Source organism: Seriola lalandi, unplaced genomic scaffold (genome assembly GCF_002814215.2).
Source record: "Seriola lalandi dorsalis isolate HSWRI2012SDOR001 ecotype SW California unplaced genomic scaffold, Sedor1 jcf7180002051726, whole genome shotgun sequence".
Lineage (NCBI taxonomy): Eukaryota > Metazoa > Chordata > Actinopteri > Carangiformes > Carangidae > Seriola > Seriola lalandi.
Window position 1 is genome coordinate 17,079 of NW_019522279.1, and position 10,367 is coordinate 27,445.

At 45.0% G+C, this 10,367-nt stretch overlaps 1 protein-coding gene across 1 annotated transcript in view; it reads right to left on the reverse strand.

Annotated features, from left to right (window-relative positions):
* Positions 1 to 10,367, reverse strand: part of lamb1a (laminin, beta 1a) — a 17,899-nt gene that overhangs the window by 4,522 nt on the left and 3,010 nt on the right. Inside the window, exons 4-23 of the mRNA XM_023399408.2 lie at positions 10,189 to 10,262; positions 9,625 to 9,813; positions 9,417 to 9,480; positions 9,140 to 9,342; positions 8,884 to 9,004; positions 8,431 to 8,619; positions 7,765 to 7,941; positions 7,558 to 7,670; positions 7,108 to 7,187; positions 6,530 to 6,665; positions 5,730 to 5,888; positions 4,980 to 5,107; positions 4,602 to 4,722; positions 4,099 to 4,300; positions 2,877 to 3,020; positions 2,421 to 2,652; positions 2,145 to 2,308; positions 1,112 to 1,336; positions 581 to 795; positions 331 to 427 (exon numbers count right to left, since the gene is read on the reverse strand). Of these exons, the coding sequence (XP_023255176.1) occupies positions 331 to 427; positions 581 to 795; positions 1,112 to 1,336; positions 2,145 to 2,308; positions 2,421 to 2,652; positions 2,877 to 3,020; positions 4,099 to 4,300; positions 4,602 to 4,722; positions 4,980 to 5,107; positions 5,730 to 5,888; positions 6,530 to 6,665; positions 7,108 to 7,187; positions 7,558 to 7,670; positions 7,765 to 7,941; positions 8,431 to 8,619; positions 8,884 to 9,004; positions 9,140 to 9,342; positions 9,417 to 9,480; positions 9,625 to 9,813; positions 10,189 to 10,262 (3,033 nt within the window). The remainder of the gene's footprint in view (positions 1 to 330; positions 428 to 580; positions 796 to 1,111; positions 1,337 to 2,144; positions 2,309 to 2,420; positions 2,653 to 2,876; positions 3,021 to 4,098; positions 4,301 to 4,601; positions 4,723 to 4,979; positions 5,108 to 5,729; positions 5,889 to 6,529; positions 6,666 to 7,107; positions 7,188 to 7,557; positions 7,671 to 7,764; positions 7,942 to 8,430; positions 8,620 to 8,883; positions 9,005 to 9,139; positions 9,343 to 9,416; positions 9,481 to 9,624; positions 9,814 to 10,188; positions 10,263 to 10,367) is intronic.

Sequence of the window (10,367 nt, forward strand, 5' to 3'; positions counted from 1 at the left end):
TCTCTCTCTCTGTCTCTCTCTCTCTGTCTGTCTCTGTATCTCTCTCTCTGTCTGTCTCTCTCTGGGTCTTTCTCTCTGTCTCTCTCTCTCTTTAAGCCTCTTTGTAGATTTCAGGGATCTTTGGAGGTTCAAACAGATTTCTGGTCTTGTCTCCATGGCAACGAACAAGCAGGCTTCGGGAACATCTGGACTTAATATGAGTCACAGCAGATCGTAGCATAGCATGCTGGGAGCTGTAATGTTCCCACAATGCAGTGGGGCGGCGGCTGAATGATTCAGATTTTTAGTCTCAGTTTCTGACTCTGATCCGGTTTCACGTAGTCTACACACCGTGACATTTGATCTCTGGGTCTCCCCAGAACAGCTCTCTACACTCGCTGCATGTTCTTCCTCCGAAGCCGGGGTGACAGGAACACTGACCGCTGATCTGTGACGGAACAAACAGAAGCTCGTTCAGTTCGCGTTAATTAAACTGACACAAAGATAAAAACACCTGAACACACTCCAGGTAGATTTAATGAATAAACTGTTTTCTGACTTTAAACTAAACGCGACGTGGTCTTGAACGTCTCATCCTCACCTCGTTGCAGGACGTCCCGTATGAGTGTTTTGGGTCGCAGCTGCAGGTCTGACAGCCGCTGCCGCTCGCCATGTTCCAGGTGTCCGGTGCGCAGTGGTCGCAGTGTTGACCAACGACATTGGGGAGGCAGTGACACTGACCGCTGCTGCGGTCGCAGTGACAGTCAGATGACGGACAGCTGGAGGGGTCGCTGCCCAGGTGGTTACAAACACACTCTGACCAAAACACGAAAAACCTTCGTCAGGATTCATCAAGGTTTTATTCAGGTTCAATCTGGATCCACGTCGAGTCACAACGATTTTCAATCCAGATCTCACCGAGTTTTATTCTAATTTGACTTTAATCATGATTTGACTGAAACTATTTCAAGAGCTCGTCTCGATGTAAAGTGACACATTCTCGGGATTTAACTCCACGATTCACCTTTTTATTCATAAACTGGGGTTTCCTTTACAACCTGTTGGATCATCTACTCACATCAAAGCAATGAAGACGGTTGCCCTGGTAGCCCATTAAAGCCAGTGTACTCACTCCGGCAGTCCTGTAGCAGAGCGTTGCCATAGTAACCCAGTTTGCAGTCCTGGCAGGCGGCGCCCTCGCTGTGGTACAAGCAGCGCAGACACTCGCCGGTCTGAGCGTCACAAGACTCCGGGTCCAACATGTCGATGTTGTTGTTGCACTGACAGGGCTTACACTGCCCCCCTGGCTCACTGGGGTTTCCATAGTAACCAGGTGAGCACTCGTCACAGCGAGCACCTGGGAGGGACAGGTGAGAACGAGACAGAGTTACAGATGTCGTTTTGTTTTAGTTTCTATCGTTTCATGTTTTCAGAAACTAACTTAGTGACACTTCAACTGCTTTAACTTACTGACACTTCAGTCACTAGGTTACTTTCTAACGTACTCTACTACGGACACTTCAACTGCTTAACATATAACTACACTATTGTTAGTTGGTCAGGGGATACACTGTAACTGATATCAACTACTTTTAGTTCTCACACTCTAGACACTTCAATGCTTTCAGTTTGAACCTGTTTACAGCCCACTTCAGTTTTCTCTCCTTTTCTAGTTTATAACAGTTTGTCTTTGAATAAACATGATGGCTGATCACAGTTTTCACATGTCAGTCAGAGCCGGGTCCAAACCATCAGTACAATAATAACGTTCATGTGTCTGCAGAATGTTTTCCTCTCACACTGTTGGCGGTTTAAGGTGGAAACAAATGGAGAAAGTGGCTGATTCACGTCTGTCAGCAGCTGGTTTCGGTCTGAACATCTTATTTCCTAAAGTAATAACAGACCTACAGTCGCATCACATTCCCACTCTCTGTTCACATCAAACTCAATCACAGAGCTTCTCTTCAAATTAAAACCCTGTTTGTCTCCTGAGGCCAGAATCATGATCTTTTAGATCTTTTACTGAGAACCAGAACTTTCTTCATGAGATTCTACTGAGTTTATCTGTCACATCAGGTTGTCTTTATTCTGTTTCCAGTTAAAAGCTGTTTCTGAAAAACTGCTTCACCAGTAAGTTTTTACCTCAGTGTTAATAAAGTTTTTACCTCTGTATCCAGTGTTGCAGACACAGATGGCCTGCTGGGAGTCGTCGCTGCGGTAACAACTTCCTGCAAACTGCCGCTGGCTGCCGGGGCCGTCGGGACACATGCAGGGACGACAGTGGTCACCTGAGCCCAACACCGGGTCACCATAGTAACCATCCAGACATCTGAACAAAGGTGTGAGAAAGTCAGGAGGACAACAAAGAAATCTGATCTCGGGGGGTTGGGGGGTGACTGACTGACTGACTGACTGACTGTCTGACTGACTGACTGCTGTACCTGTCACAGGTGTGTCCGGTGCTCTGGTCCCTGCAGTTGATACAGTATCCAGTAGTGGGGTCGCAGTCGTCCGAGTGTCCGTTGCAGGAGCAGGGTCGGCAGGTGGGGAAACCCCAGTGACCCGGCAGACAGCGATCACACTGTCGACCATACGCTCCCGAAACACAAACACACTGACCGGTCAGCTGATCACAAAATGGACTCTGTGAACCCTGAGGGTCACATGCACAAGCTGCAGAAACACACAACAATGTACAAACATCTGGTCAGACTCTGAAAACCAAGATCATTTAAACTTCACTGAAACGCTCAGGATCCACAGTCACATGACGTCACGTCGACGTTCATGTTTGTGAGAAACCATCTCTCACTTCAGTGAGACAGAAACAGATTCAATCAACAGACATGTTACATCAACAGACAACAATTAAATGTTGAGACTTCTAGATTCAGTACCTCTGCAGCCGTTGGGTCCAAATTGGAACGTGGCCGGAGCACATCTGTCGCAGTTCCTGCCGACCACGTTGGGGCGACACTGACACTGACCCCCACTGGGATCGCACACGGTGCTCAGGGAGCCCTGAAGGTCACACTGACATTCTGGGAAAAGGAGTCCAACACAGGACATGTGAGAAACCCAATAAGCTGCAATTATTCAAAGAAAACAAACTCTCCACAGATCCTGTCTGAGAGAGAGGCTGACAGATTTACGAGCTGGGAGGTCTGGGGGTGTCTGAGGAATGTGAAGAGGAAGAAACCAGTTGTGTCTTGTTGAGGAGGTGAAACACTGAGGAGTGACTCCACTCAGAGATTAACAATAACACCAGGAAGGAAAGGAGGAATGAAACAGCTGTAGTGGAGAGAGGAAAATGAAGATGATGTTAGGGGTCAAAGGTCAGTGTTGAAAAACTCAGTGAGCAGAGTCAGACTGAGAGAAGAAGGATGTTAGACGATGAATGGTTCTTTGTGTTTGTTTCTGCTGCAGCTCCTCTTTCATCAGAGCAGATCTCTGAGCTGCAGCTCCTCTTCCTGTGCAGCAGACCTCCATCAGCCCTCCTTCTATTCTTTTAATTTGAATTTTATTTTAATGTTTTGTTGCTTTTCTTTCTTTTTTGTGCTACAAATAAATGTGCTTTTCCTAATCCGATCCTCTGTGTGAATCAGACCTGAACAGGCTTCATAAAACCCCGAGAATTCCTCCTGTTCTCATTCCACAGAGGTCAAAGTTCAGAGATTCATCAGGCGCCCTGCAGGAACGTTTTCATCTTTGTCTTCTAAAACTCTTGACGTTTCTGTCAGGTTTGTTCCTACAAGTGTTTGAGGTCTGATTCATGAAACCTCCTGAGCTTTGTCATTAGTAACATAAGAAAACCGATGTATGTGATGGATGATCTTAAATGATTCTCATCCTCTGAGTGGTACTGACCCACTCTGAGACTTTGAATCCTGTCCTCTAAATAATCATTAATCACTAAAACCTGCAGGGTGCACACACCCAGAGTCCTCAGTATCGGCCTCTAGTTCTAATAGTCACTCCCTACTCTCTGCTGTCCTGTGGGCAGTGACAACGACAGCCACTACAATTTCAAATAAAGCTCTGCTGGTTTGAATCAAGTCTTCTCAGACAGTATAGGATTATTAAGGCAAAATGCATCAGGTTTCAGGTGTACTGGTATACCTTTAGCACCCTGGTGCAACATGGCGGAGATGCTGAAGATGAAATTTCTGCAGATGTCTGTCATCGGCGTCTTGATGACACTCTGGCTGTTCTCTAAACAACGGTAACGCTGGAAAGTTTCCCAACCGCTGTTCCTGCTGGAGTCTCCGCCCTCTGAGGCCGTGAATATCTCTAGGTTCTTACAATGAGGCATCAACACAATCTGAGGAAGAAGAAAACCATGAGACTGACTGAAAGCACACTGACTACAGGTGTCTTTATTTCCAGGTTATTACAGTGAGGCATCAATGCGATCTGAGGATGAAGAAAATCACGAGACTGACCCACAGTCTCAGGTTCAATAATAGACATTTATGCCCCTGTGGCTGTTCACATGTTGATGTCACTTACATCATAATTCATTCCAGCTGCCTGACTGAACTTTACTAAAGTAAAACATCTGTGAACATCTGTACTTTCCCTCAGAATTTGAAGATCAGATCAGGGTTTTAGAGGTTCCTCACCGAGTCGATGAGTGTGTATGGAGACTGGACATCGCTGAGGGCCGAGTACAGGGGTAGACTGAGGCGGACCGTGTAGTTCAGACCAGATTCAAAACAAACCGGTCTGGGAAGAACCACATACCTGAGGAGACAGAGTTCCACCTGTTGTAAAGTTCAGATACTAAAAGACTGTGGTTCAGTTTCAGGAAATGTGGAGGTTTTGGTTCAACACATCCTGTCTTTACTGAGGCTGAACACAGAGCTGAGACTTCATGACGACGCTGGAGGAATTTAACATTTAACAGAAACATTAGATTTCCTGATATGAAAATACATGAGTTTCTTCTTTATGTTGTTGTAATCCGTTGTATATAAACATATTCTTCGGCTGACTGTTACCGTGAGCCGGGGTGAAGTGAGGTCATCTGGTTGTCGTCATCAGGTACAGTGTTAACGCAGCGGCTGTCTGCTCTGATTGGCCCTGGCCTCATCACTGTCATCAGGACCTCCTCCCATTGGTCAGGCAGCTGTAAGACCAACACATCAGACTTATTCTTGTTTTTTCATGTTTATTTTACATTTTCTTTCATTATTCTTTCCTTTTCTTTGCTCATTTATTTCTGGTTCTTCATTTCATCATTTCATTTACAGTTGTCTCAGAAAGTATTCAGACCCCTTCACTTTATTGTGTTGTAGATTTCATATTAAATAGAAAAACATGTTGTTTCTGCCTCTCAACCTTCACTCAATAATCAATAGATACTGACAAGGCGAAAACAGGCTTTCATGATTTATTAAAAAGCATGCAGGTCAAAATGAACAGGTCACATACAAAATGTGAGAGAAGATACTTGATATGATGATTTGTAAAATGTGGAAGATGTAAGTGTTAGAACCTGTGGGTGGAGTCTGTTTCTGACTCTGATCAGATTGTTGCACATTATCTGAGAGAGCTGATCTCCAGTCAGTGCACGAATTACTGGACAGAAACTGTTGATATGTCTGCTCATTATATCTAAGGTCAGCAGGTCTTATCTGACTACATGTCTGGTAGTTTTAGCGAATCAATTTGAGATGGACGGCAGCGTCTAATCATATGGTTTGAGCTCTGCTGGTGGGCGGGGTTACACCTTGCTGACAGTGCCCTACCTGAGGCTCATAGCGGATGAGGATGTCGTACTCCATTGAGTGAGGAATGTTATCCACAGAGAACTCCAGGAAGGCCCCTTCTGGAATGTTGACCAGGCCAGTACCTGTCCAGGTGGGACTGCGGTCCTGAGGGTGGGGTCTTGGCACCAGTGTCACTCCCTAAAGAGATGAGTTGAAAACATAAAACCTGATGAAACCTCTGATCACCCATGTGGCGTTGAAGTCTTTAGTTTATCTCCTAACGAACATACAGACAAGAAAGTGCTGGAATCATTTTCATCAGGAAAAAAAAGAACAGATGAAAAGTTAAAAAACATTAAGGTGAGTAAGTTTAATGCCCCTGTGAAATAAGAAGAACAAACTTTAAAGAATACAAAGGGTCTGGCTAACCAAAGAAGAGCTGGTTTGTTAATAGTGGATAAACAAGACAGTGTCATCAGGATGATGATGGAGAATACAATGTAGCTGGGGATGTAATATTGATCTTAAAACTTGATTTAAAACCTTAATCAACAGTCTTAACTCTAAAAGAAAGATCTAACGTAGAAACACTAAAACAGGTGATTTTTTTTTAGACTTAGGCAGCTGAAGTCTGATCACTGATTTCTACAGCATAAAAATAATCCTGATGAGATAAAGCAACTGCATGAATACAGGTCTTTGCACCGGAAACAATAAGATACAGTCTGACTTTATTATTTGTGAGATACAAAGAACAAAGATAAAGAGGGGTTTTGAAAAGAAGAGAAAAAAACTCCAGGTATCAAAGGTCAGAGGTCAAAGGCTAAAAAGTGACTCACGGGTCCAAATTTGGCATCCTCAGCCTCATAGGTGTAGTGATCCAGAGCTACAAAGTAGAATCCAGACTCGACCTGATCGCAGCGACGACCGAACATGTGATCTCTGCAGACACACTGACCACTCACCTGGTCACACCTGCAGGAGTTCAGGAAGTGAAACAGGAAGTGTCAGAACACATGAGGAAGAAAAGAGTCAAACACAGAAAACAGTAGGCAGGAAACCTATCTGGAAAACTGAAGAAAAGAAACAAAGCAAGATGTCAGGAAGTTAAAACACGTACAGCACCACCTTTACTTCTGTTAAACATGCTGTTTCCAGTTAGCCATTTGTTAGCAGTTAGCCGTTAGCAGGTAGCTGTTCGTTAGCAGTTAGCTGATAAAGCTATCTAACTCTGCATGTTTCTCATGTTCATCTTCTTCTTATCTTGACTTCAACTCATTGATTTGTTCTTTTGTTGTAAATCAGTTTGTTGGCAGTTTGCTTCGCAGTTAGCTGTTAGCAGTTAGCTGTTAGCAGTTAGCTGTTAGCAGTTAGCTGTTAGCAGTTAGCTATTAGTAGTGATTGGACATAAACTCACTGGTTGTTGACAGCTCCTCCGAGGTCACAGTCACATGGTCTGCAGCCATCCATATCATTACTGAGACCCCAGTGTTCAGACTGACAACACACACACACACACACACACACACACACACACGTTAGACACGTGTCATTAAGTCGTTTTCTGCCCTCCCACTTTGTTTCTGCAAAAACCTGATTTAAACCTGTGAGAGGAAGGCCCTAAGACTTTCATCTCATTCACACACACACACACACACACACACACAGCAGTCTCTCTGCTGAGTTATTGAAGTTATACTGAGTGTATGAGAATGAGATGTAAATATAATATAAATATAATATTTGACAGATCATCACACTCACAATCACAACTGTTTTTCAAATCCCTGTTATATTAAACTGTGTTATTATTAAGTCATTATAACAGACTGTGTATCTGTGTGACATCAGGAAATGTATTTCTCACCACACAGTGGTCACAGTCTCGACCGGCCACCAGACGTTTACAGAAACAACTTCCTGTTTCACTGTCGCAGGGATTTCCTCCAGGAACTGTTCCCACAGGACTGCAGGTACACACTGCAACAGGTGATACACACGGTAATAACACACAGTAGCAATACACACTAATGATACTACACACTCTCTCTGTGTGTGTGTGTGTATCTCATACCTGTGCAGCCGTCTGGCCCGTCGCTCAGACCGTAGTGCGCCGGTCTGCAGCGCTCGCAGCGTTCTCCCTCCACGTTGACTTTACAGCGACACTGACCGGCGATCAGACCGGCTCCAACGTCTGTCATGCGGTCGCACATCCCTCCGTTCAGAGAGCCGAGGGGGTCGCAGCTACAGGCTATGTAGACACGGCAGGACAAACTTCACTCAACTACATGTTTCTTTCATCCAAGACCTCCTACAGACAAACCCAGACTTACCCACAATCCTCTGCAGCACGTCCATAAACAAAGAGGTTTAATGGCTCCTAACTGTCAGGTGATAAAAACCTTGGAGGGAAACGTGACTGTTCTGGAGCTTTTGATCATCTAACATGATCTTCAGATGTTTTAATTATTATTTAAATTAAATCTGAACATCTAAATGTAAAACTCCATCTGCGGAGGAAGACCATGTAATCATGATCAAAATATCTAGAACAGCTACTAAAAATCTCAGCTGGGTCTGTTTACAGTTTGTTTTAACTTAAAATAGTCAGTAATGTGTTTTACAGTGAACAGCTGGTTCCTGAATGTTTCATGAAACATTAAAGGATCAGTCAAAACCAAACATGTTGGCGTCTCTCTGACTTCCTGTCTGTGTCTCTGATCAGACCATGTGGACTCACGCTGGCAGATGTTGGGGTCTCGGACGTCCCTCTCTGGGTGCTGGTAGTAGAACGGTTGACACTGCTCACAGTTGTGTCCGGCCGTGTTGTGTTGACAGTCATCACAGACGCCTCCGCTGACGTTTCCTGATGCAATGTACACGGCCATGTCGAAGTGACAGGACTCAGAGTGCTGGTTACAGTTACACTCTACAGACACCACAGAAGAAGAAGAGACCTCAGGTCAGCTGTCACAATGATTGATTATTGATCAATACAAACTGAAACATGACAGGAGGTGATTTCAGACCAACAGGATCTCACTACCAGTTTAGTACTGGTACTCCACCAGAAACCAGTAGAGACTGGTTTTATACCAGTCATCTTCCAATAGAAACCAGTAGAGACTGGTTTTATACCAGTCATCTTCCAATAGAAACCAGTAGAGACTGGTATAAATCAGTATGAACTCACTCTCGCAGGCGTTGGTGTTGCGTCCCTCAGCTGGTCTCCAGGGAAGGTCATGGTAGAAATCCTGACACTGTTCACAGTTCAGACCTTTAGTGTTGTGGTTACACATGCAGTGACCGTGAACCTGCAGATGCACAATAATCAATAATCAATATTCACATGCAGTGACCGTGAACCTGCACATCCACAATCAGAAACTTCAAAGAAACAGAAAACCTTCAGCTGGTTCAGACTCTGAACTGGTTCCTGCAGGACTCACCATGCCCTCCCTGGTCTGTCCGGTGCCCTGGACGGGGGCACACTCAGAGGCGTGTCCGTAGCAGAAGCAGTTTCCTCGGACCACCATGTCGTAGACGGCGTAGTAGTACTTCTCTTTGATCTCCATGCGAGAGTCCAGCAGGTTGTCACCCAGCGTGTGCAGCTTGGTGAACTTCACCCGCAGGTTCGTGATCTTCAGCATGTCTGAACAAAACAATCGATAGCAGGTCAATAACTGATCAATAACCTGACAGTTTGTACAGTCACAGCAGACGTACTCTGGATTCTGGGGCTGTAGGGGTCGTTGATCCTGAAGGCCGGGTCCAGAACTCTGAAAATCACCTAGAATCAAAAAATAGGTGTTTTAGTGACATCACCGTGACATCATGCTGACATCAGGTGGGTTATAACGTCGTTTCTACTTTAGCCCCTGATTACTAAGTATTAGAGTACTGCAGTAATATGAGTTTTAGAGTACTACATTACCTCTCCCTCAGTGGACGGCTCGATGTCGGAGTAACGCGAGTCACAGATGACATCATCGACCTTCTGCATTGGACCCTGGGAAATGTAGGGGAAGGACGTCTCACAGTCGTAGGCGAAGTAACGATAAACCTGCCACGTCTTCCCAAAGTCAGCTGATCGCTCGATCACCATGGCAGCAGGACGAAACGTCTGAAGAGAGAAAAGCATGTTGAAGTTCTGCTGATCCCACTGAGAATCAACAACACAGAACCTGAACAGAACCCGAACCAAACCTGAGCTGAATATGAACAGAATGTGAACAGAACCCAAACAGAAACTGAACACAACCTGAGCTTAACATGAACAGAACCTGAGCTGAACCTGAACAGAACCTCCTGTTCCAGGTCACTATGTCTTTAAATATGATAAACACTGAGCTCCTGCAGGTTAAACACTCTGGAGTCGAGCCAGACCAGCAGACAGCAGGATGAACTGGCTTCTAACCCTAACTAACCCTGACTAACCCTAACTATCAGTGTGCATCTACCCAGAATCCCCTGCTGTGTGTACCTGTGTAGAACTCACCTTAAAGGTCATGATGAGGTGTGTGAAGTGAAACTCTGCCTCCAGGTTCAGCTGCACGGTGACGTTCTCCAGACCTGCAGACAGAAGATCACATGATCACATCAACAGTTTCTCTGACAACCTCCAGGTGCTGCTGGGAAACATTTCAATCCTTTTTCACTAAGGCGATGCCCACACGA